Below are 26,771 nucleotides of genomic sequence, written 5' to 3'. Positions count from 1 at the left end.
ATAAAAATAGCTCCGCCCCTTTAAAAAAGAAAATGTTATTCTTGTTTTCAATTAGACAAAATCACAGACAAGCAAAACAAACAGTTCAGGTGCTTTTTGACCATTACGAAGCAGAATGAGAAAAAATACAAGTATATAAATAATTGCCAGTTGCACTCTATTCAATAATATTAACAGGCTGTCCAAATAGGGCATGAAGAGAAGAAAGAAAAAAGCAGAAAAATGCAGTCTCAATACAGAGCTAAACAATTTCAACTTTCTGAAAGTGATTTGAACTGATGACTTTTAATGGAGGACAGAAAACATGAAAACTGAATTGAATTGATCCAAACTGGAATGATGGACTAAATCCCAGATGGAAGCCAGTGGTCTGTGAACAGCAATGGTGCCCGGCGCACTGTCTGCTTCCTGTTAGTCAGCGTGGCACAGCACAGCAGTGCCCAGCAGGATGAAGCTGTCCAGGGAGTTAGCATCAAGGCCTCCTGGCGCGCAAAACAAAATCAAATCTGGCCTTAATGGATGAATCATAGGGTCGTCACTCACGCATCCACCAGGATCAGCATGTCCTTGGGTGACGCTGCGCCCTGAATGTACCTGATGAGTAACGGCAAACACACACATTCAGCACAGACAAGAACAAAAAAACATAAAATACAATTGGACATGTATTCATTATGCAGTGTTTTCTTATGTTTTTGAATAAAAACATTTCTATGCTGTTGAAAGATTGTTCAGTCAGTGTTCATGTGAGTGGGTGAATTCAGTCGGCCTCCAGGGAGACTTAAATAACTTTTAAAATGTAGACTTTTTATTTTACTTTTATATATTCATGCCCTTAAAGCTGAAATTATTTAATAATCAATGCTCTGGTATGATTATTCAAAACAAGAATACAAAAGGCACAAGCACTTGAAATGCTTCTCGTGATCAGCATGGGTGCTGCACTCACCATGGCCGTCTGCGCACGTCGTACAGGTCGATCTTGTCAGGGGAACTGCTCGAGTCAGTCCAGGGGGATGCTGGGAAATGACAGAGGTTTTACCTTACATTCAAGTTCATACAAGTTCCACTCCAATCATCTTTTGATTTGTTGTAAAAGCGTTCCTAGTGGTCTTTTAATTAGAATAAAGCCGTTTATAGACAAAATCGGCATAGGACATAGTTTCTGCAGAGCGGCAATAGTCAAATCAGAAACTACTTTAAGCCTGATCCCTTTGTTTGAAATATCTCTCTAAAAACTTTAACCACCCACATGATCTGAACCAAAGGGACTTCATATGAAACCAGTATTTATGCCCACATTACTAATAAAGTACAGCGGTCACGAAAGCCTCCATCGGCGTGTTTGGGAAGTCCTCATCAAAAGCTGGGCTGCTTACCTGGATAATAACGAGCCAGTCCTGTCGCAGAGCCAAACACCTGCCAGAGCAGCGAGGGATCTTCCTCCCTGTTTTTCCGGAAGACATCCTCTAAGGCATCGGTCCAGTTCAGCTCATTTAGGATGATCGTGGCTGCACACACAAACAGGGGGAGACGTGGAGCGAGTTGCATGAACATGGCAGACTTTTCTAAAGCAACAGAAAACGGATCCAAAAAAGTAATCAGAAAGAAAGAGGTTTAGCAGGCTGTGGGGCTCACTGAACTATGCAAACATACGCTGACACTGAGTCTGCTTTGGGTTCACAATTCGCAGAAAGCAGAAAAAATAATATCAGTACTTTTTAAATAAGATAAACTCTTCTAAAAACATAATGATTTATTTATTTTTTTATGAACTGTGTTCATAAAAATAAAAAAGTTTAGAAAAACTCCCCATAATCATACTTCTACCTTCTCTGTAACATCCCTGGTGAAGCTCACACTAACTTAATTTCCCATGAAAACAGACTGGATTGACTAAATCCACCATCTATCATCTGTCACTCATCAACCAGACCACCAGATCCTCCATGAGACTATGGAAGCCGTATTTCCCGGCCAGTCAAAGAAATCCCACCAGCGTGTCAGGGTTCTGTCACAAGGCCTCTGGGTGGCATTCTAGCAGATGTCAAAAACATCTCATTTGGCTCCTCTCAATGCGGAGGAGTAGCAGCTCTATTCCAAGCTCCTAGCCTAGCAGATGGCTTAACTTTGCACCTTGTCTCTAAGGGAGACCAGCCATCCTGCAAGGAAGCTCATTTCTCCTACTGTGATCTGAAGAGTTTGTTGACCGTGGACTGCTCGGGGCAGAATTGATCTTACTTTACTTTAACAGACCTGCAAAAAAAAAAAAGCTAAATGACTGCACAAGCACTAAGAGGAGTCCATCTTTTAGATATTTGTTTAACCTTGCAATTTATTGCTCATTAATATGGAGCCCTGATGAGGATCGGGAGGGGGGAGGCCATCCTGTGAGATTCATCATTTTATTTGAAATTGTTTTAGGTAAAAACAAAGCTCTTTGCATTGCTGTGGCATAAAAAGTTATTTTTAAATAAAGTTTGATTTGATTCGATAAGTAAAACAGAACAAAAATGTGAGTTTTGCAAAGCAAATGAGGTATCTGCAGTCAAAAAGTCAAGAACCTCTTATTCTTTTGGATCTTTTAATAAGGGTCATTTTCTCCGAATGTGGGATAAAGATGGAGTCTCCCTGTGCTCCTGTGGAGAAAGTGCATCCTACTGATGAGTGCTGGCCATTCGTTCCAAGCGGATCTCCGCGCTCCCTGAGGAGGCCTTTTAATGGATTAGTTCTGCTGGTTTTTTGTGACATCGCTAACAAGAAGTCCCTGGTTAACAAGGCCTCATACGAGAAGCCGCAGCAGGTTTCAGTCAGAGCCTCATTCTTTCTCTGCGGCTGACCCTGCTGGAAGATTTTACATGATTTGTGCATTTGTGAAAACATGAAGAAAAAGAATAACTGACCAAAAAATGAGGACACAAGAGCAGGGGAAGGACAGTTTTTATTTATTTTTTTTGCTTCACAGCAAAGCATGACATTGCTTGATTTCATATCAACACTGGAAGAAATGGCACTTCCAGTGCAAACACACCCGGCCGTGAGGTGGTGCGTCCGCTGCTTGCTCGAGGTCATAGTGACGGGAAAAAGAAATGAGAGGTGTCATGAGGAAAACGCAAACTCCGGTCGGCTTCATTTGTCAGCTCTGGCATCGTTTCCTGGGGGACTTTACGGGTTAAGGCACGCGTGTTTGAATGTTTGCATACTTAGAGCGACAGGCATGGATCAGGGTATCAGAGAAGATCTGCTTCATTGGTTGTTCTTCTATTCCTCCTCTGGCAATGTCTGCAAACAGTAAGCTGTTTTACAGGATGTAGTTTCTGCTGCTAGATTCTACAAAAATATAAAAAATATAAAAGTGAAAGTGCAATAAAGTCCTTATGCCTGTGCTGTCCCTCTCACTGAGTATTTGGTGTTTTTAACATGTTCCTGTGACATTTTTCTCGCGATGGATGACATATATTAAAACAATTAAGCGTTAAAGTGCATTTCTCTGTTTTTTTTTAATTTAATGCTGTGATTCGGGAGCAGATGAAAAATTAAAAAAAAGATTGTTTTTGTTACTGTTAGGTTGGGGGCATGAGGGACTGTAAGCTAGCGGGAGAGAGTGAACAGAGAGGTGATGGGAAGTGGGGGCGGGGTTGCTCTGTGCCAACAGTCCCACCCACAACACTGGGAATGCTTTGAGAATGAAAGATGATCAGGGTGTGACCCTCAACCAACCTCGCATTACATAATTTAGAACTTAGAAGTTTTTTTTTTATATTTATAAAAAACGTAACAAGAAAAAAATTGCGCAAAAATTAATGATGACATTGATGTGCGCTTTTAAAGTAAAGCATTTGTGTAACTTACCAACTAGAGATAATTCAAAAATATATAATATAATATAATAATATAATATAATAATAAATGTAGCGTGCACAAACACACTCACAAGTGTCTTGGTTTATGAAAAGGTGAAATGGGATTGATGCAAAGAAACAGTCTGGGAACCTCCCTGCATGTAAATGTGAAGTCCATTCAGTTGATTAGAACATCTCAGGAACACGTCCAACTCTTCGCAAGGACACACGTCGCCGCACACGTAATGAAAGCAAGATGGGGATGAAAACGCAGAGACTGAGATGGATATGAGCACACCTCAGAGTTTGGCTGCAAGCCTCTGGAAATGAAACAGAACGTGTATGAAGTGACACAAGGGAGCAAATAGAAAAGAAAATCTGTTTAAACGCTGTGGGCTTCACCAAAGGGACTCTGACTATAACACATGGACACAGTGTCACAGTATCTCAGCCTGTCACCGTGTGTGTGTGTCCCAGCCTGACAGGTGCCACACAGCATTGATGCAAACGGGCATCAGAGGAGTCTTGGATCTCCTGCCAACGCTCTCATCTACTCTTGTTGCATCCACGCCGGCCTAATGCATATGCAGCCGTGAGGTCCACATGCAGTGCAGGGGCTGCATGTGATGGGGCTCATTTGGTACAAGCTGAGCGTTTCCTTCCATCTCCGTCTTAAACGAAGGCTTGTGCACAGGCGGCCTGCCTCATGTGGGGCATGTGTGCATACAACATGATGATTTTCCCAGTCTGACCACCCACACTGGATCTGCAGGGGAGTATGGATTCCGATCATGCGGGGGAGAAAGAGGCCAGCACAACTGCCTCCACGTAGAGGACTAAACAATTTGCCTAATATGGAAGAAGTAAGGAGATGGCTTAAAGTAAAAATAAATAAAAAATTGAGGAAGAGAAAAGGTAAAGGACAGGAGGAGGGGGAGTGCAGTGCAGTTAAAGAGGTGGATGATGCATCTCTCCTTCAGGATAACTAAAAGATACAAGGACATCAGACTTGTCTAGACAAAGTCCTCTAATCCAGTTACAGCTCCCTCAGCATGAAAAGACAAAACAGAACGCCGCGGTACGCTGAGGTGCATGTACGCGCCGTCATGGCAACGCTGATGAAGCGGCCTGCCGCAGAGGCAGCTGAGGAGCAGCCTGTCTTTAATGAGGCTGAGCAAGAGCAACAACACCTGTACAACCTTTGCGACTCCGGTAACTATTACTCCACACTGACACCAGCTGAGGTAATGAAGACCAAATCCAACACAGCAAACACACAACTACAGCTAAAAGGCAACAATTGAGCTCAGACAGAGGAGTACACAACAGTTCATTTATTCAAAATAAAGCTTTTATTGTTCTATGACAGTTTTGTGAATGGTGCACTAGTAAGTAAGGACATTATTATTAGCAAAATGAGTCAAAATCCTTTTGCTCCATACTCTCGACACTGGCAAACTCCATTTAAGGCTAAGAAAAATTAATTTGTTTGATTTAATAAATGTTCACATGAAATCTGAATTCATTTGACTGAACAGGAGTACTTCATAACATGGAGGAGGCACAGTTTTTAAACATCCAGTTGTTTTGAAAACCACGGCAAGGCGTTTATCAAATGTTAAGATTTTTACAGAAAAAAAAGTCACAAAGAGCCACTTTTAGTATTACTGAAGTATTACTGATGCTTAATTGTAGCCATTTCTACTTATTACACAACCTTTCTGTCATTGTAATCAAACAAACTATATTTAGGTTCATAAAAACTCAAAAAATACAAACTGTTTGCTTAGAACTAGCAAAATAAAATCATATTATTTGGCTGTGACATTCAGTTTTAAACAATTTATTGAACTCCTTGTTTGCAGATTTTTGACATTGTCTTATAATATTTCTGTTAATTCAAAATGACTTGCTGTATGGACAGATAATTTGCTACTTTCTAGTGGTTTTTCTTCCCATCTTTACACTCTCTCCTTTTGTGGTGTGCTTTTAAAAACGGTTGCACTGAACCAGCAAAATACAGACACATTGGTTGGTGAAAGTTGACAACAAAATACAAAACCGTGTTGCAACCAAATCCAACTTTCCATTTGAACCCAGGATAAAAGGAGCAAATGTTGCAGTTCCTCTACTGACCACAAGGTGGCTCACTCCAAAGGCCAGCAAACATAAATGAACTATATGTTTTTTTACAATAGGGCTAAAAAGATAACTTTGATGAACATTAATTAGTTTATATATATCGCAACAGTGAAATCGTTTTTTTTATGTCCTTTTTTGGTTTTGTCTTAGCAAATTTTAATGAAATCGAAGCGCCGGTTCAACAAGAAAGATCTTTTTCTACTTTTTCTCATTGCACATATTCATAAATATTTTCTCTATATTTCATACATATTTCTTATTACTTTTCGTCATTTTTGTTTTTTTTTGTTTTTCTTGTATTCCTGACTAAACTAAGTTTTATGCAGGTAGAGATAAAAGCTACAAAGCTTTACAATAGAAACCTTCATAGAACAACTATAATGTCCTCAGTGCTTCAGGAGCCTTTAAGAAAGAGACTAGCTTTTTGGTTTTAAACAGATTGATTGGACTTTTTGGGAAGAATTAAGCTGTGTAGACAACTTTTGAATTAGCTCAGGAGGAACAGGAATGATCAAAGTCTACATATGAAGGAGAACGCCACTTAGGAGTGACAATTTGTTGACAGTAACTGTTTAGAGTGAAATATGTCATCTTAAATAAAGTCTTAAATCAAACTCAGAGTACGGTAGTTTATATTCTACTGTGTGCAGGAAAAAAATGGAGCTCAAAGCATTCAAATATACTGAATATTAACCACTAAAATGAAAAGCAAGAGCAAAAATCTAACAAAATATGTCCAAATCTTTCATAATAAAGATTATGAAAGCTGTAAAGCCGCAAAAACAAAAGGAAGACTGAAAGAGAGGAACAAGAGTAAAGAAAGAGTGAAGGACAGACGGATGAATCACAACACTTTCATTATTAGAGCTGCGGCTTGTAAAAATAACCGGGCGTATTTGGCCATTTGGCAATGACAGTCAGAGGCCCGTCAATGCACTCTTCTAATGCAGCTTATGTGCAGTCCCTCGCTGTCGAGGGACATTAAAGTCACGTGAGTGAGTCTGCCACATTTAGCCGCCTGTCATTGAAACCGATAGCGATCGTGCAGTCCCGGTCAAAATAGAATTGATCTCATTTGGGCATAAAAGGAACCTTCTGAACTGCTCTGATGGTGTACTCATTTAATAATGTGTGCGAGCAACAGTTACTATAAAAGGCTCCTGTCGCTCTGCACATATTGGCTTTCCTTGACATCAAAACAGATCCGCTGTTCCTATCTTAAGCTTCCCTGCCAGCCATCTTCATCATCTGAGGCTGTGCTTGTGTTATATTGCTGAATCGATACTATGTGTGTGGGTAAATGTGAATAAGAGTGTCCCCAAGGAAGGACATGACTTCTACTCTGTGACTGTGCTTCATGTGGGTGAAATGCCTGCAACCTACTTCTTTCTTCTTGTGTCCTTGTGCTCCACTAATCTTCGTCCGAAAACAACAATCTGATTACCCAGAGGATGAGTTGGAGTCGTAACGTGCACGGTCAGTCATCACCGAAAGAAACAAGTGCCCCTTCCACATATTGTCATTTCCAGATCACTTGCATGCACCACTGTTTGAGGGGAATGAGTAATAATCAAGAGAAGAGAAAAGTGGTTTCATCCCTGCTGGTAAATTTACAACTAATATTCCTGAAGAATCCTGGGATAAATGTCTAACATCAGTTCAGGGGGCAGACATAATCTGTAATGCTGTATTCTCGCATTCACGTGTTGCTACAGAAGTTTTTAACTCCTTTTTCAGACTCAACGTACAAAACACATGGCAAATGAACGCACGCTAAAACTTTAAGCTGCTGAACTTTGACCAATCTGGGACTTGCAGTTGTGCTTTGACGTTTGGGAAGCGTCCTTTTCAAAACATGGAAGCTCCAGCAGTTTGAAAATTGGTTATAAAGGAGAAACTAACAATTGTGGTTTGCGCCCAGCTGGAATTATATGACACCAAATCTTTCATATATCAGAAAATAGCTGTGGAAAAAAAAAGTCTTGAGCAAGATTGGCGAGATTGGCGAGATTTGCACCGCTTCGATTTTGTGCACCAAACCTTTTCCAATCTGGTAGCGACAGATCTGTGTAAACAAACTTGACTGCGCCACACATGCCCTGTGTGTACGTAGCATAAGAGCACACCAAAAACGTTATTTTTTTTACATAGGTCTGGCTTTTGGAATAAAAGTGACAATGACATAATTCATGATGAGTAAAAACAGGCAGTGCAGCTGTTGTGCTCACTACTTCTTTTTGGCTTTCATATTATTTGAATGCAGCTGCTGTACTATTGCAGATTGCCAGGTTTTTCTTGTGAATATTTATTTGGTTGTATTTATTGCACAATATTTGCAATTTGGAATGGTGCAAATCAATTGCACATATCTAGGTTTAAGATATTTAACCAATAAAAAGTGACTGGGATTTTTTGCAGCAGGAAGTGCTGCACAAGTCAGCACTGTTGTTTCATCCCATGGAAGTCGATGATCAGAAGACAGCTTTCAAAGCTATCTTCAGTCTTGAGTGACTAATGTTGGCCATCAGGCATGACGAGTCACATGACACACTTGACTTTTGTGGCTCAACTAACTTCACATGACTGATTTTGTGAAGAAAGGTCACTTTGGCAAACATCAGACACTCGCCTTGTACACTGCGTATACCCACGTCTGCCTTCCGGTGTGGTTTTGTAAACGTTTCAAATCAACCTGAAAATGCTTAAATCAGGCCTCTGCAACACTTAAAGAACTATTCGGTTTGATAACAACCAGACAGGAGCCGGAAAGTCTTGTTTCACTCTTTAGAAAAACAAGACACTACGTTGTATCTATGTTAGTATAAGTATAAATGAACTAATAGTTTTGGCATAAATAAAACAAACGGAGAATAGCATATTTTTCTAAATACAAAATAGTTGACGGAGGTTCACATGACTTCCTTTCAAAATAAAAGACACGGTGTGTCACATAGGACCATCTCAATGCAACAAATCTAATAATAGGTAGTCTAATGGCACCAGTGGCAAAATAAAAATAAAGGAAATTTTACAGATGTTGGTGCATCTCAGAAATGTGTAAATTTTTAAATCTAACAAGCCAAAATTTAATCAGAGCTAATTAAGTAACCCTTGCTGCATTTTTTATCTTAAAATCCTTGAATTTGTTCAAAAATAGAATATCTGCCTTTTAATCTGGTGCACTTTAGTTCTTGTTGTACTAACTGATGTCCAACTGATTTTCTGTGGTATGTGGTGCACAAAAATCTGTGGAAAATTTTTACTTGTTATGTGTATTATCCTCAACTGTTTGGGAATAATTTGAATGAAGTTAGCTTACTTTACCTTTTTTTTTTTTACTTTATTACCTATTTACTTTTTACTTTACAGTTATTGTTTAACCAAAGAGCCAGAATGGAGGAGTAAAAGAGCCACATGTCGCTCTGGGGCTGCCGGTTGCAGACCTCTGGCCTAAACCTTCCAATCAGCACCTCAGCCTGTTGTGTGATAAAATTCCTCACTTTTTCAGATCATTTTTAGCTAAAACAACTGATCATAAACAGAAAGAACATTACATTTTCTTGGAAAAAGTACAGAAAATGTCCAACTTACAGCCTTCATATATGTCTGTGGGGATGTGGACAGCAGTGGTGTTGAAGGAAACTCTTCGCTTAAAGTTCTCGTCCGTCTCATTAGTAAAATCATCCGGAATGAATCTGTTTTTCAACTCATCTCCGTCTTCTCCTTTTTGTTTTTCCTCAAATTCTGTCTTGTTTGTCTACAGGAAACAATAAAAAGCAGAGTTTCAGGTTAAACTATGTCCCAAATTTTTTCTTCAAGATTCATCAGCATACATTATGAAAACCCTATACACTATTTGCAGAATATTTTTTTACTGAAAATATCAGTGATGACTGTTCAATGAAATGTCATGACAGATAGGAGAGGCATACATTTTTGGCAGCAAAAGCGCAGGCATCCAAACGGTCTGTCAGGACAATGCAGAGTGACATAGTGTGCAGTGACTATGGTTCTCCCTCATTGATACAGATAAAGTTAATATTATGCTGATCCTACTTTATCAGAAGAGACAGGTGATATCTCAGGGGAGTGAAAGGAATTCGTCGTACCACAAATAGTCATGGGTATTTCAGTATGAGGCTTTAAATATCATCTATAGCAGAATGCAGCCATCCACAGTGATCCACTGTAATTGTTTACTTTAAATAACATCAAACCTCAGAAGGTTGGGATGTATTTTAAACAATAAAACCTAAAAATGACCTTGCTGCTTAAGTAAATACTAGTTATTAATTATTAATAAAGACATGGATGCATGCAAGAGTGACTGGCCCCTGCAGATTAGGTTTGTGAGAAATGTTAGAAAGTTGTACTTACTCCATCTTTGGCGTTGTAGTAAAATATTTTATTATCCTGTAGGGAAACACAAAAAAGTAGAATGAGTGTCAAAATAAAAAAAAACACACACCAAAGAACCAAGTAAAAAGTGAACGTTCAAAAATGTTATGTAAAAAAAGACACTTCTTTGCTCATTTTGATCAAACAATTCAAACTGTAGAGAAAATCGCTGAAAAGATTGGAAAGTGCTTCTGTCAAAACTGAATTTTGTTGAAATAATTTTACTGGAACGACTATTTCCAAAGCTAAATTTGTCAAACTTGAACTCCTGCTCATTTATTTGTAGAGTGACAAAGAAGCTGGAGCCTATCCACCCTACAGTTCGCTCCATTGCAGTGCGACACAAAGACAGACGACACACTTACATTTTAGAACTACCAATCAACCTCTGAAGTATATTTTTGGAAGCTAGAATGCCCTGAGGAAACCCACATATGCTCCGGAGAACATGCTTAGAAACGACTCAGCTGGGATTTGAACCTGCTTGCAGTGAGACGAGAGTGGTAACGTCCACACCACATTGCAGCTCATAGACAGATTTAATTCACTACCAATGTTGTATAGGGTTCCATTTGTGCCAAACATCAGTTGAGATATAGTTGGTCCACTGTCAATGTATTAGGTCTATGTCTTACATGGATCAAAGATGTGGACAGTAGACCAAATACATCACTTTTTTTGCAAAAATGTATCTTCATAGGTATAGACTACATGGTCTACGGCATAATTATCATCGGCCCGCTGTCAATATCTGATCAGTATTGGAGCTGACCTGTGTGCATCGTCAGCGAAAAGCAAAAGCCTGCAAAACCTAGCAAGCGAAATTCCTCCCGTTTGAAAAAGATGAACAACAGCAGTTCTCTGACATGATGAACCCTTTGGTTCCACTCTGAGGATGTCATTTGCTCAAATGTTACATTGATGAAACACCATGTAAACTGCAAACAAAGCTCTTTTTTTGCATCTTTCTTTTTTATTGCTTCCACAGAAAATGTTGATTTTTCTTACAAATTGTTGTCAGATATAAACTAATTGAAAAAAAAAAAGAAAAAGATAAAAAAGGAGCAGATATTTTGTTCTATTTAATGTTTTTAGATGCAAACTCTCAGTTTAAGTATTATGTGCATCACAAAGTGACAAACTGTGTTTTATGACTTTATTTTTGTACTTTTTCTTGCAGCTATAGACATTTCATTTTCAAATAAATATGGAGAGTTATGGATAAAAAGGGGATGCACCCTTAATTTTAAAAAATAATTTTAAGATTAATGCTAAAATCTGTTTGGCAAAGTTCAATTTCAGACTGAGCTCATGCAACAAGGTTTTTTGCGAGTTGTCAATAACACTGTACAATTTATTTTTTTTCAAAACTGTGGCCCCCTAGTGCAGAGAAAACCGTCTTCGTGATTGCACCTGTTGTTTTATTCCACAGACCTGTGCCTGACACGGTCACTGCTGGGCCTTCTGTCAGTCTGCAGGACAGCAGGGTGTTAACGAGCTAGCTTAGCTGTAAAAAAATAAAATAAAGATGTCCTGGAGCTGCAGAGACGGTTCACTCCCTCCAGCTACCACTTTATTGATGTTAGCTTAAGGGGTCGGTGTCAGGCTGTTGAAGGCTGTTTAGCACTCATGTTGTCCTCACAATAGTTAAATGACTCTATGTAAACATTTATTCAAAGAAATCCATAGAAAGATTACTGTGATGAATAAATATTGAATGATCACTGAATTTCAATTTCTGTAAAATTCAATGTAACCTTTTATGAATGTTATCTAAAAAAAAGAGAAAGGAAAGCTAATGACTGCTCACTGCAGCAGTTTCAGGTCAACCTATATGCAGATCAAACATACATAATGGTCAGATTGGCACAAGAATCAAAACTTCATGCCCAATGTCGCATTCATTTAATTGGTCTATTTGAAATTTAAAAAAACAAATCCATGTGAATGACATTTTTAAAGTGGTTTTATAAGAGCTTGGAGATATTTTGTTTTCATTTCCAAGAGTGCTGAGTTGAGCATTTTGCCAAACACATCTATAATGGCCCAAAACTGCTTTTTTCTTATAAACACTAAACAAGTTTTAAAGGTGGGGACTCTGAGTCAGACTCTGGCATCTGTTCAAAAACAACCTTAGCTATTATGGTAATTATTTCGTCTCTGAATGTTCTTAATGTCCAAACGCAGCCAAATGTAAAAAACTGTATTTAAAACCTAAACCTGATGTCTGGACTTTAGTAGAGGAACTTTTTTTCAACTTCTGGATCCCATTCATGCATGTTGCAGGAACCACGGAATATTCTCTAGAGATTTCCCGCCTCACTTCCTGCAATAATTAAAGTTACCTGATGAAGTAACTCAACAACTTCTATCGCTCTTTCTTCAGAACCGGTTGCTTCCCTTTCGGAACATACAGACCGAAGGGCCATTTAGAGATCCCAATTAACCTATGAACATGTTTTTGGACTGTGGGTGGAAACTTGAGTGCCCAGAGAAAACCCAGGCGTGCAAAGGGAGAACATGCAAACTCTGGGATTTGAACCACGGTCTCCGCTCGCGCTCTCCACTCAACAACTTCTAAAGTGGCAAAAAAAAAAATTTAATCAAAAATTATAGCTAGTAGATATAACAATACATGCTTTTGAAAAATGAGAAAACATTATAGAAAAAAATATAGTTTTACTATATCATATTTTCAGAAACACTGGGAAAGTCCTATCAAATAGTGACCAAACAAATTTCTCCTGACATGACGCCAGTTTGCTCACTTTAAACAGTTTAATACTAAATGGCGTCACAAATGTAATTCTGTCGACAAAATTAGTCATATTTTCAGGACTCGTTTTTTCTATCTACTTTTTTCTACCTCCATTAAAACAGAAAAGTCCCTGTAAGAAGTATAGCAATGATTCCTGTCAGAACATCCACCTGGCCCCTCTGTTGATTGATGGTCAGTGTTACTGGACACATTAGCTGATGCTCACTCACCTCACTTTTTTCCGTCCACTGATGCTCCTTCTGAAACTTTTCTGCTTCTGTTGCCAGCCTCTAAAACAAAACAAAACAAAACCAACTGTAAAGAACATTTCATTTCAATTATTGATTTATTGTGGAGCTCATTTCAAAAACTCCAGCAATACATGTCTGTATGATGTCATTTATTAATGAAACCCTGACAAATTCAAATGAAAACTTTTGCATCCAAGTATCAGAATTTTAGTCATTATGGAAGCAAAAGCAGCGCTTTCAAGGAAAAAAGGGTTTAAGTGACTGAACGCTTAAAATAGGACCTGTGATGACAGTCCTGTACTAAAATTAGACACAGGCCTATTCCATCTTTTCACTGATCCTAATGACTAGGTTAATGGGTTTATAATGGGCACAGTTTTAATGTGTACCTGGTACAGAAATGCACTGTACTATTAATTTCCCTCGGGAAATATCAGCTCTTCCAGTAATGACTCTAAGGGTTTCAAGTCAGGATCGTAAAAAAAAAAGGGGGAAATCTGGAGTAAATTAATATATTAGATGAAGGCAAAGGGATGTTTATTCAGTGAATTGTTAAATTAAATTTTGCCATGAATGCAAACAAAGCAATTAAAGACTAACTGATAGTCACATTTAATGAGGATCGTTGCCAGGTTTGTGTTCAACGTGAAGCCTAGAGTAAACCAAACTCGAGTCACGTGTTCTTGATGACTAAAAAAATATATGTCCCCCCAGAACCATAAAAACATTTTACTTTTTAAGAAAATTCAAGAAATAAAGGTAGAGATTTAAATGAAACCATATCCCTAATGTAAAGATTGAAACAGTTTGAGAAAACGGGGGTTCCTATTAATTCATCTGGAATAAAAAATAACTGTAGACACCGCTTTTGCTTCAAACCTTTTGGAACTAAAACTAAGAAATACATTTGGAAATATCTGAACCAAACCTATAGGCACACAGGCTTAAATTCTGGGAAAAGGTAGAAGTTGTGTTTTCATGTGTGTCATCATTGTAGCTCTATTTGTGTCACCTGGAAAACAATATTACCCCTCCAATCTTGTTTCTAATACCCATCTCTCTTCCTCCCACACTTTTCGTAAATCCATAAATGGGAATCCTGTGTCCTGACAGACAATTTTTACACCTTATTAAGTAATATACAGTAAGTTCTTGACAGTTGAGGTTATGATGGTACTTTTACAGCTATTGTGGACACCTAATAATATCATAGATTTCTGTGCCAAAAGTTTGTAAGCTAGAAGTGACTCGAGGAAAATAAAATGTCACCTTCTTGTTAGTTTAAGAAAAGTCCGCACAGTTACTGTTTAACTAAGGAAAAAAACTCCTCAATAGCATTAACTATGTAGGATAACTGACAAAACAAAATTGTGCACAAATTAATACTTTGTTCGCTATTAAAAAAAAAAAAAAACAGAAAATAAAAAAAATTAAAAACTTCATTTTACATTTGGTATGTCTGTTTTGAATAGCACTCTTGCTTTTCTTGAATACGAAATTTCCCCAGGTTTACAAACTATCAAATATATGTCACGGGGTCAAAGGCATATACATTGAATCCTGAAACCTTGTCTCAACCGAGTGAGCATTTGCTTTGCAGCTCATTGTTAAACTAAGACAGAATTACCCTTGTTAGAATGTTATTGATCCCCTGACAGGGAAATTATTTTGTTAACCATAGCTGTTTTAATTTAAGAATAAACAGAATATAACAGCGATGTCCTGACTTATTTTTTATTGCGAGGTGAGAACGGCTGATCAAATAAATGCACCAGTGGGGGGAAAAATGAACAGCAGACATCCCTCTTATTTGGTTGTAAAAAAAAACAAAAAAAATAAAATAATCCCTGTTCTTCAAAAGAAGAAAAAAAGAGATGATAATAAGAGAATGATGACAAAATAAGACAAAAACTCAAGCAGGAGGCAGATGGATCCCTGCTGCCACTGCTCTCCCGTCTCTGCGGTGTTACGTCCACAAACATACAGGTGAGAAACCCCTGCATGTAACAGCGGGCAGCAACAAGGAAGCAGCCTTGAAACTATCTGCCGGTGCATTGCTTAAAAATGCAGAGAACACTAGAAATAAATGACGTGTCTTCATCCAAAGTTATCTGCTGATAACTGATTTTAACTATATTAAGATAGTCATGTGACCTACAGGGTTTAGCTGATCAGAAGCCTGTTTTGGAGATGCCAGGTCACTCAGTTCTCTGAATCATTCTAAAAATGTGGGAAACAGGCAGGTTAATAAAGTATTTACCTTGTAGCTTCATTCCAGAAACTACAAGGTAAGACTTGATGCCAACCTGGTTGGGAGGGGAAGCTACTAAAACTCTTTGATGAATTTAATGACTCATAAATCTGCTAAAATAAAATCAACCAATTTATCCATCTGCTCAGTATTGTTGTCCCACTTACCTCTTCACAAAGAACACTTAGAAATTTCATTGGTGTGACAACAGACCCCTCCAACCCTTATCAAATCAAATCAAACTTTATTTATATAAAACTTTTCCTATGAACGCATAACAGAAACGTCTTTACATTAAAACAAAACGAAATAAAAAATATAAAAAAACAAGCATGAAAATTAAAAGAATCCCGTCCCCATACCTACATACAACCCCCCCAGGCCTTTCACACCTCCCACCCTCTAACTGATGGGGTAAGGCAATAAGAAATAGGAAATAGGCTGAGCACGAAAACAGCTGCATAGCCAGTCAAATGCAGCATCATAGGCGTGGACCAGCTCCACAGCTCAGTGGCGGTACAGGCCCCCATCTAAAGCCGCAGCGGATGAACAGCAGCCGACCCAGAGCGAGGCACCGGAAATAAAAATATAAATAAAAAGTAAACATACTGATAAACCTGCCGGCTCAGACTTCCAGCACCTGAACACACAGGTACACCCCAGCCCACAAACAGCCAACCTCATGTATGCACAGGGAGCTCGCAGGCTTATCAAAAAGCCAAGGGGAGGGGGGAGGGGGTCAAAGGTCAGTAGCTGTTGAAGTTTCTCCTGATTTTTCTAGCTTTACTATTCAGAGTTTTCATTTTCCAAAAAAGTCAAATGGACCCCAAGGTAAAAAGGAGAATTTTATAAGTAAGGAAAAAGGAAACAGTTCAAAGGAACAGCCAGAGAACTTCTTCAAAATTGAGTCATATGAGAGAATAATGATGAGTTTCTAGTTTGGACTGTGGATTCATGAATAATAATCTATTTTAGCTTTTAACAGATTTATTCAACGTGTTGATTTTTTTAGGGTATGTACAGCATATACGACAAAAAAAATGAAAAAATACACAAATAAAATCGCAGAATAACAAACTGGAGTCTTAATTACGATGGTCATGTGACTGCTTTCTCCTTCAAATCCCCTCTGTGGGTGACACAGACTGTTTACACATGGCAGTGGTATAGTGGAGAAAAATCTAATCATGTCTGTAATCCTTCAAATCCCACACGGTGCTCGCTGGTAGAAAAGGAAGACAGAATAGTTTGCGCTCCAAGAAAAAAATTTTTTGTGTCTTTTTGTTCTGCTGTAACAGTAATAAACTCACACCCAACATACAATATGCCCAAGATTTCTATGTCTGGCAAGGATTTGACTGATCTTATTTTGAAATACAAACCCCCTGTTTCACTAATAGTTTGTACATGCTGGATTTTTTTATTATAATGTTTTAAATGGTCTTGATTTTTTTTATATGAAACCTTTTATACGCTTTGCCATCAAAGGCAAAGTGATGAGGATTCACCGAGGTATCTTTTATATATATTATTTAGATATTTTTTATCTTTTGTGCATATATATCTTTGATGGCCTGTGATCTCCTGTCACATCCTAGAGTCTGTGACTGCAGTGGGTTTAAAGAGGATGCTACAGAAGCCGGAATCCATCATGCACAATTCTTTTCATCATCATCATCAACCTCTGCACGAGACCATGTTTACATTGAGGAGCTCTTTGAGTAAACCTCGCTGTTGGAAGGATCGCTTTCACAGATCTTTCTTCCTGCCAGCTAACTCTACAAAGCCTCGTAAATATTCAACAAAAGACAGTTTTTAATTCTTTAAATGGATTTTTTAATTGTTATTTATTATCTATCTGCTATTTTTAATAGAGCTATGGTAGCAAGATTTTGTCTCCTTTGTGGGATCAATAAAGTTGTATTCTATTGTATTCTCAATATCTAGTTCCTAGAAAATGCAGGAACTCATTGATTCACCATCATATACCTAAAATAAAACAAATCTCACCTGTAAATGCAGTTTTTATGGAAAGGCAACGAATTAAAAGAAAAGAAAAAAACTCAAACCACCTCTTGCTTCTGAACTCCACAACTTCAAGCTTGTCCTCTGCAGCACCTGTGATCTTACAGTTTGTCGGCCGTAAAATGAACATGTTTTCTGACGATGTCATGCACGTTCCCTGGCAGCCTGAGTGAAGCATCTAGTGCGGCCAAGATTGAAAACACACACACACACCTGTCATCCCACTGGTGTGTGGGGAGAAGCAGAAGAGCAGAGGAAACATGAGCATCTGCTGTTGTGACTGGCAACGCTTTAGTCAGATCTATCCTGCTAAGCCTGTAGGGAGGAGAGACACGCACATTGTGACCTTAACTGTAACAACTCTCCTCAATTCATTTGGAGGGGAACAGACCCTCATCAGCCTAAAAATCTTTGACTTACTGTTAAGGACTTTTGATTATGCTGAATCCTGCTTTTTTGTGTGCCAGCTGGCTGACAGAAAACTCCCTATTTCCCCGAAAGTGTTGCTATGGCTGCTTCATACGCCCAAATCCAGACCCAGATTTACTGTACTGTGCCTAAAATGATGTCACTTTCCCGTTTGGCTTTTTAGATCAGTCTCACAGGATCGAAGCACTAATTAGCTGGATGGTGTCAGAGCTGAGACACTGTTAAAGCAACAGCAGAATGAGAAAAGGAATTTGCCCGTTACAGTTGCTGAGACTCCTAACGGACAAAGAACAGAACAAAGTAGAGTTCTCCCGCTGATACATCTACACCTGAACAGAAGTAAAAGTGACAGCTCAGCCTTTTAATGAGCAAGACATCAAATGTACAGCGAGCCTGATGAGCTTGATGTCGGAAAACAGATGACAAACCCAAAGCTGGAGACAGACGCAGCGCAACAGCTGGGTCCACAGACGCAGCCAGTCCCCACTCAGACTGCACTCCCTCCCTCTTGAACTCTTCATCTCACTCATTTACTGCTGGGTGCAACATCCCAGGCACTAAACAATTACATCTATTAGTGAAAGGGACTAAATACTGTTGCACAATGTTGCGTCATGCAAAAAACCCAGTTTTTATAAAGGGCTTTTTGTCTTTGATTACAGCTGACCTCGTGCTCCGCTGACTCCCAAATGCAGAACAGGAAAGCGCCTGCTTTAACTCAAAGCACAGCAGTCTGCACATTACAGCTCATGTCAGAACACAGCAGGAATTTGTTAAAATCTAGTACGATTGTTATTGAAGCTGAGGTGAATCATCACAACCAGAGCCAAAATGCACAGACACATCTATGGAATTATGAGGTTGATTGGAAACAATATCTAACAGTAAACAATAGGGACAAAAATTGGACAATAGTAGAATTGTTTCTTTAAAGACCCACTCCTCTGGTGAAAATGTGCTGTTTGCATGTTCTTTCTCACGATGGAGGTCAAATATAATGAAAATTGAGCTTAAAATTGCCGCTCTGAGTATTTCTTAAAATCTTTTTAAGTCATTGGCAGATGCAAAGCAGCTGTTTGAAAAAAATCACATTTGTTATCATTTTGATGCATCCCCTTGCAGAAAATAGATCCATGAATGTCTCCATGTTTCCTCAACTAAAAAACGAGCCAAGTCCAGCATTTGGCTCAAAACTGTACGGCTGGATAGGTCCAATATTGCTCGCCAATTTTATTACAATGCTAATGTTAGGTTGGAGTTATGAGGGACCGTAACGTAGTGGGACAGCGTGTAAACAGATGGATGATGGGAAATGAGAGAAGGCTTACTCTGCCCCAACGGTCCCGCTGACATTTTAGAGGCAAATTACAAATGAATTAATGAGGATTAGCAGCAACTGTGTTTTTAGATTCGGACACAGGCTTTTAGATTTGGGTTAAAAACGGCATAATCAAAATCAAAAGACCACTGGGAACGGTTTGAAAATAGATCAAAAGATGATTGGAGTGCAATTTTGACTGCATGAATTTTGTAAATACTCAAAATTATATTTTCATTGGTTATTTATATCATCACAAATTTTAAAATTTGACGTCATAATAATTTTCTTCCCCTTTAAGACATCAGCTAATTGAAAAAAAAAACATTAAAAGAAGACAAACAAAAAGAAAAAAAACTGTTCTTTGGATCATATTTACATAAATTACTAGTCTTTATTTTGCTCTGACATTTATGTGGATTCTTTATAGGTAACGCATAGAAAATAGAGAACACTTTTTAGCAGAGTTTAAAAAAAAAAACAACAACCCTTTTTTGCACATGTTTGTGTGTGTGTGTATGCTCTGTGATCAGAGCTCTAACAGTTGTCTAATGACTCACAGCTCGTCATCCAGTGGCGCTTTAATAACACACATGCAGACACTGGAGATCAGTGACTTCACTGTAATTACACTCTACCACAGAACACAACACTTAGAAGAGCACCATTAAAGCGCTCTCAACCTTCCTAGACGTCTTAATGAACATCGGTGCTGTAAAAGATGCAATTTAGTGTTAAAGGCATGCACAGGTTGGAGCTTAAGTGGGAGAGCTCTCCATTTTTATGCTCATTGTTTAATGTGGTAAATAAGAAAGACAGAGAGGAAAGAGAAAATGATTCATTTTGGAAGTGGGACTTTTTATTCATTTTTTAATTATGCTATGTAGCTTAGCAACCAGAGTGTTTTTTTTTCCCAGAGTTCATGGCACTCCAGAGAGCAGAAGCTACGATGTGAGGAAAACACAGGAAGCCAGAAACATTTTGTGCATAAATGCTCCTCTGCAGCAAAGGCGTTTGGTTTTTTATGAGCAATTAAGGCTCGGCATAAACCTGTCTCTGAATACTGATGCCAACTCGTTTTCTGTTTTTTTTTTACATTTATTTTGTTTATAATGTGCCTGTCAATTACACTTTAAACTTTTAGCCAAAGTCATTCGAATCTCCTGCCAAATTGATAATGCAGTCTAAGGCATTTCTGCTTTGCTCTGTAAACTATTTAGTTAACTATTAATTATTGTTTTTTTTCCAATTCAAGTTTTTTCCTCTCTCTATTCTCTGCAAGCTTTCGTGTAGGCAATGATTCAGTAGGGAGGTTTTGCATCCGCATCCACAAGGACAGATGGCAGCAGTTCCAATACTGCGTTCCATGAGGGCAACACAGTATTGTGTTTCTCTAGTCACAAATGTCCTTTTTTTATATAAAAAAAATCTTCTTTAATTATATCAAAAGGTTTATCTTTTTTTTTTATAAAGACAGGAACAAGAAAAAGGACCTCAGAGACAAACATGAACACAACAACAGTAGGAACAAGTTCTGCAGTTTCTGCTCAAACTACACAGATTTTACCTCTTTGACAGAACATGGGACAATGGGAGAATGTGATATCATTTTTTTTAAATATTTTGGCAGTGTTCTGCTTTTTGTTTTTAGGTTGATATGTTTTGTATCTTGTAGGGCAACTGGATATCTCAGTTACCGGTAGTTAAGCGCAGGACTAACATACAGGAAAACAAGGTTAGATTCCCAAAGTGTGCAAAAGTTACAAGCAAGGATCCACCTACCTACTATTCATCATAAGAAAATCCACCCCTTTTTGCCACAATTTATTGCAATATCAAGAAAATATTAAATATTTTTTAAAAGACTCCTGAAAATGATTAAACCTTTGATGGATAAAAAAAGATGAAAATTGTTTAAACATTTTATGATTTTCAGGGCGGTACTGAGGTTAAGACAAATAGCAGCAGCGTCCATCCTGTTAGAGCACCTTCTTTTCACCCTCTACCTCCCTGTCTACCTGTCACTCAGACATCTGTTCTATCTGACTGACTGATGGCTCGGTGAGGCCGTTTAGAGAAAATTGGGACTTCGGAGCTGAGAAAAACGGCTATGAATCAACTGGGATAAAACACCCTTTCTGTGATTTACGGCAATCTTGGATGGTACAGCCGGAATACAGAGGCCATCCGGGAGGGAAAAATTAGATTTAAATGCATCTTAGGTTTAATGTAATGAAAGGAGATATTTTGTTTTAAGAAAAAACAGAAAAGGATTCAACTCACTTATCCATCCATCCACTAAAAAAATGCATGAACTTGCTTTCAGGAACAAAGCATTGCACAAAACCAGCATTACTACTACAAACTTGACATTTTGAATACAACCCTGAACAACTGCCATTAACTTGCACAGGTGAAGAGCACAGCAGGTGGTTTTGATAGAAAGCAATAAAGGAGCGTGCAGTTTAACATCATTATTTTGCCGCCATTGATTTTTCTGAGAATTTGTGTTAGTCTCCTAAAGTGCAACACAACACCGAAAACTAATTGTCCCTCATCCCTTGGCAATAACTTGGAGACATAACTGGATGGATGTGCCAATCAATGCGAATGTAACTATGGCAACAGGCTGCCAGGCCTTAATTGGATATTTCTGGTCTTCTGAATGGAATTGATCAGGACTGGGATCTGCTCCTGAGATCTTTATTCAGTTGATACAGTTAAAGTAAGTGACAGAGAAAGGCTGAGCTGAACAGTGTGAGATAATAACAAAATAATGCAAAAGCCTTATTCAACTGGTATAGAAACTGTGACACAAGAAAGGATTTTTTTACAAGGTGAAGGTTTAGAAATATTTAAAGGAATAACTTAAGTTTGTATAAATATTTGATAACAACAATAGATTAGATTATGGATGTAAATTTGGCATTGGCAAGATTCTGTGTTTGACTTATAAATCAGTGATAAACAAGTATAAAAAAATCTACACTACTTTAAATACTGGATTTATAAAATGTCTGTCAATTTTGCATCAATGTTTTACACATTTTTAGTTGTTAAAATAAAAAGCTTTTAACAATATATTTAACACTATAGTTTAACCTAAAAAGTCTTCAGAAAACTTAATTTCTAACTACAAACAATATACATGAGTAAACATCTTGCATTTTAACCTGCCTTTGCACCACAACAAGAGGACCTCATTGCCGACATGAACAGCCAGAAGCAGAAATCCTCTAAATTGCTAAAAAAAAGGCGTTAATATTTCTGGTTTTTCTCGTTTTGATTTTTATCAAAAGTTTTTTTTTTTTTTTTTCAAGTCTAAACACTTTTAAATTAGGGTTAGGATCAGCCAACAATTGTGTAAGATAAAAAATACAGGCCTGTCTCATCTTTTTAAGTAGGAGAACTTGCACCATTTGTGGCTAAATATTTTTTTTTTTTCTGTATCTAGTTACTCCTTAACTTAATAAAATAAAACTAAAATAAAATTTATATCCATGAGCTATCCTGAAAAAAAGACAGCATTGATACGCTTGAGCAAACTTTAGAAGCCTGTATAGTCTGTTATAGAAGCAATGATGTTTTTCCATCTGTGACAAATAAAAAAACATGGGACTTTGGTACCATGGTACCACTAAGTGGGATAAACACACTGATAGATTTTATTAAGGGGCTTTTAGCGTGAAGACACCCAGACTGGTAACACTGAATTAGGTAATGTGTCTAATGATGTCAGATCAGTGCATAGCCTGAACCAGTGGCTCTGCTCCAGCTTGTGTTGCAACGTGACAAAGACAAGACTTTCCTGGGATTACACCCACCAAGCCACACACGCCCACACACAGGTACACACAAAAAAAAGACAAGATTTGAGTTTTCCCCCTTTTTTTTAAGCAAGAACTGCCTCTTCATGAGCCACAATAGTGAAAAGAAAGCACAACATCCATCTGCCAACTTGCTAATTTCCTAAAAAAGCACCCGGGCCGCCACATAACAGTGACATTATACTCACCTTTAAGGCTTGGGAGCGGTTATCCAGCAGTTTCTCAATGTTCCCTGAGGCTGTAGCCACCAGCTGCCTGGCATTGTTGGACTCCACACTGAAGTGAGTTTTGTGTTTATGATATATCTGAGAAAGTCAAAGAGGACAGATGAGGGTGAGACATTGCACAATCAGAAACTGCTCAGATTTTTACTGATAAACTGAAAAAATAGGCAACGACACATCAATGATTGAATTGTGGTGTCTGATTACGTAAGAATAAAATCTACTCTACAACAGAGTTTGTTCCAGCAACAGGAATACAGCAAACAAATGATAAAAAATACCAATTATTTGACACCCTGAAGGGGTTTTATATTGTCCATCATTAGGACCAAGGAGCAGAAGAACAAGCCTTCATCCTCAAGCCTTATAATAGTTCTTGCTTTGATCATTGTAAATACTACTAAGAAAAGTTAGCTGTGTTCCTCAATGTATTTTTTAAACCTAAGATGGTTTAAAATAGTTTAAAAATGTTTTCCTCCAATTGTTTCTAAGCTTTAAGGGAATGTGGGAGAACAAACAGGCAATAAAGACATGTGACATTTTATTTTGTAGTAAATCCCAGAGTTCCTACAATTCCTATTTTTCTCATGCATTTAGCAAAAAATCAAAATTCAAATTCTCACTTCTTGTTGCAAATCATGTACGCAACATCCAGAAAAAAAAACGGATATCTTTCTATGACTTAAACATGTTGGATTTTCCCCTCAGAGGGTTCTGAAGTACCAGATGTATGCTGCCAATCAATATACATGAAGAATGCATCCCGTTCAATGTAAGTGAGTCTGCACACAAGCATATGAGTGTGTGGACAGTCTTTTGTAATCCTGATCTTGTCTGAGTGTGTACACTGTGCTGGCAGAATGAAATGATGCTGCGTTATGCTTAATGACAAGCTACTATATATAGAGGAGTGATGTGTTGTGACAGCTCAAGTCAAGTAGGGGGGGTTAATTAGACTAAGAGAAGCACGTGACTCAAAGCACAATTTTATTTTTCTCTATTTTCTTTTTTTTTTGCTTAGCTATGTCCAAAGATGACATAAAATGAAAACTATGGTCTGAAATGATACAAATGTGTTTTTTTTCTCTTTTTACTGTTTTATTTTGCAGATTTCATTGTCCTCCTGGATTTCATTTGTATGGTTTAACCTCTCCAATATATTTGTAGGTTTTAACTGGGAAAATAAATAAATACACAAATGTTTTAAAGTGCCTCATGACCGTCTTCAGGGTCTAGAGACCTGACTTTAGATGATTTGTTGTCACTTCCTGGTGGAATTTGGAAAATCTCTGTGCCTGAACTGAAAGACGATATTGTTGCTGCGGGTTTCTAATCCAAAGGCGACTTTTCTTTAAAACTTGTTTGGCAAATACAAATAAAAAAGGTTGAGCTCCAAAATTGGGGGAAAGAAAAAATAAAAGTATCTGAAAGAACAAATAAGTATTGTGAAATTTTATTATTGGCTTTTACATTTTTTTTATGCTCCAAATAAAAGATGATTTCTTTTACCCTTATTTCTGAAAAAAAAAAAAAGCTAAGTCAAAAAACAACTTTGCACAATATATATATATATATATATATATATATATATATATATATATATATTTAGATTAAGGATCAACCCAAATATTAAATTATGTTTTATTTTACTTTGCACTTTGTAGTGACCCTGCAGTAGTTGTTTACCTTTATTAGATTCTCCAAACCGCTGGCTGTGTCTGTTAATGCGATCAAATCTTTTTGCATCTGGTCCACCCATTCTTTTACCCTGAAAAGACACCAAAAGAAGCAAATCATTTCTCAGCCATAAAAGCACTTCTGTTCAGTCTTGTGCACATTTATAAATGAGCTTCAGTCTTTATACATTAACTATATTTCATTCCTGGCTTTATCAGTATGCAGTCATAGAGATAAAGCTGCATTCAAGAATTTTATCTGTCCTTCATGAATTCTGCAGTTTTTGCTCTGAGCAGTGTGAGCATTAATACAGCAAATATTCAGCCTTCACCCCAACAGTGTCACATCCTCTGGGTCATACTAATTCTACATGCTCTTTAAAAAAATTAAAATAAAACGAATCACACAAGCTGAGAAAAGAAAAGCAAATGTTTATTCATTTGTCTTGTCGAACTATCAATTCCAGGAAGGCCAGGCCATTTTTTAATGAGCAGCTTCCTTTATCAAATCGAAATGAATTCATTAAGATGGTATTTTCTAACATCAGCACCACTAGTGTTCTCCTGTGACCTCTGCGTGAGATATGCATGACGATGTGTGTCCGTATCTACAAGCATTGCTACACAAATGTAAAGCGAATTTAACGTATTGCAGAAGATTTTACAGGCAGCCTATAGGAAGTTGCACAAATACCTTCTTAATCACAAATTTGAACCTCATTTTAGCCTTTGATCACTTGTGCTGTCCAAATATTTTAGAAATCTGATTATCTGATTATCTAGAACAGGGATAAATCCGATGGAAACTTTTTTCAACCTCAGTTTAACATCAAGGTGGTTAAACGGTTGATACTGTTTAAAAAGAACATTAAATTCCAAAATTGTCATTAGCAGAATAAAGCTTCAATACCTGCTCAAATCAGTTAAAAAAAAATTTGGGTTTTGCCTTTTCTTTACTGTAAAATCTGTAAAAGTTGCCTCTTTTTTACAATAAGTTGGAGAGAAATCGCAAAATGATAAGTCAAAGGATCAACATGCGAAATAATTACCAGCACAACCGAAATGGTTTATTATTTTCTTCATATTAGCATTTGCAAAATCAAAGGGGAGCTCTGATTAAATTAAAAAGCAATCAAGATCCTCTCTTACATCTCAATTTAGAAATGTTTAAATTAATTTCCGATTTTTCATTGTTGGAAATCTAAAGATGTTAGCATACAATTGTAATTTTTGATACGTTTGCACGATTTTGACTGTTATTTTGTGTGTGTAAAACTGGGAGTAAAGCTGCAGTCAGTGTTTACGATACATTCATAGGATTTTGTCTTTATTGTTTTGTTTTATATCTAGATACTTCATGTCCTCATATCCACCAAGAAGATCTCAAATATTGTGACTGTTTACCTCACAGAAACTGTTCTAATACACTCATTATCATTGTCCTTTAAATAGACATAAATGCAAACATGTTATTTTATTAACACTTCCTTTGAGTTCATGAACTCTTTATCGAAAGCCAACTTGTATAAAAAAGTTACCTTCAGGTGAATCCACCCACAATGCATCTGTCAACCTTGCTGTAATTGTTATCCCTCTTGCCCTAATTATGCGGGCACTTACACTGTAAATA

The 26,771-nt window shown here is 37.6% G+C and overlaps 1 protein-coding gene across 1 annotated transcript in view; it reads right to left on the bottom strand.

Annotated features, from left to right (window-relative positions):
• The window catches only part of cacna2d1a (calcium channel, voltage-dependent, alpha 2/delta subunit 1a), an 88,856-nt gene that overhangs the window by 40,296 nt on the left and 21,789 nt on the right, over nt 1–26,771 (bottom strand). The window contains exons 2-9 of the mRNA XM_023952498.2: nt 25,152–25,233; nt 23,430–23,546; nt 13,371–13,430; nt 10,362–10,397; nt 9,576–9,741; nt 1,380–1,511; nt 950–1,019; nt 544–594 (exon numbers count right to left, since the gene is read on the bottom strand). Coding sequence (XP_023808266.1) covers nt 544–594; nt 950–1,019; nt 1,380–1,511; nt 9,576–9,741; nt 10,362–10,397; nt 13,371–13,430; nt 23,430–23,546; nt 25,152–25,233 — 714 coding nt within the window. The remainder of the gene's footprint in view (nt 1–543; nt 595–949; nt 1,020–1,379; nt 1,512–9,575; nt 9,742–10,361; nt 10,398–13,370; nt 13,431–23,429; nt 23,547–25,151; nt 25,234–26,771) is intronic.

The sequence above is a fragment of the Oryzias latipes genome, chromosome 23 (genome assembly GCF_053564925.1).
Source record: "Oryzias latipes strain Hd-rR chromosome 23, Olatipes_Hd-rR_3.1".
Taxonomy (NCBI): domain Eukaryota; kingdom Metazoa; phylum Chordata; class Actinopteri; order Beloniformes; family Adrianichthyidae; genus Oryzias; species Oryzias latipes.
Note: the sequence above shows the minus strand (reverse complement) of the source record. Positions and strands in the feature narration are given on the sequence as shown.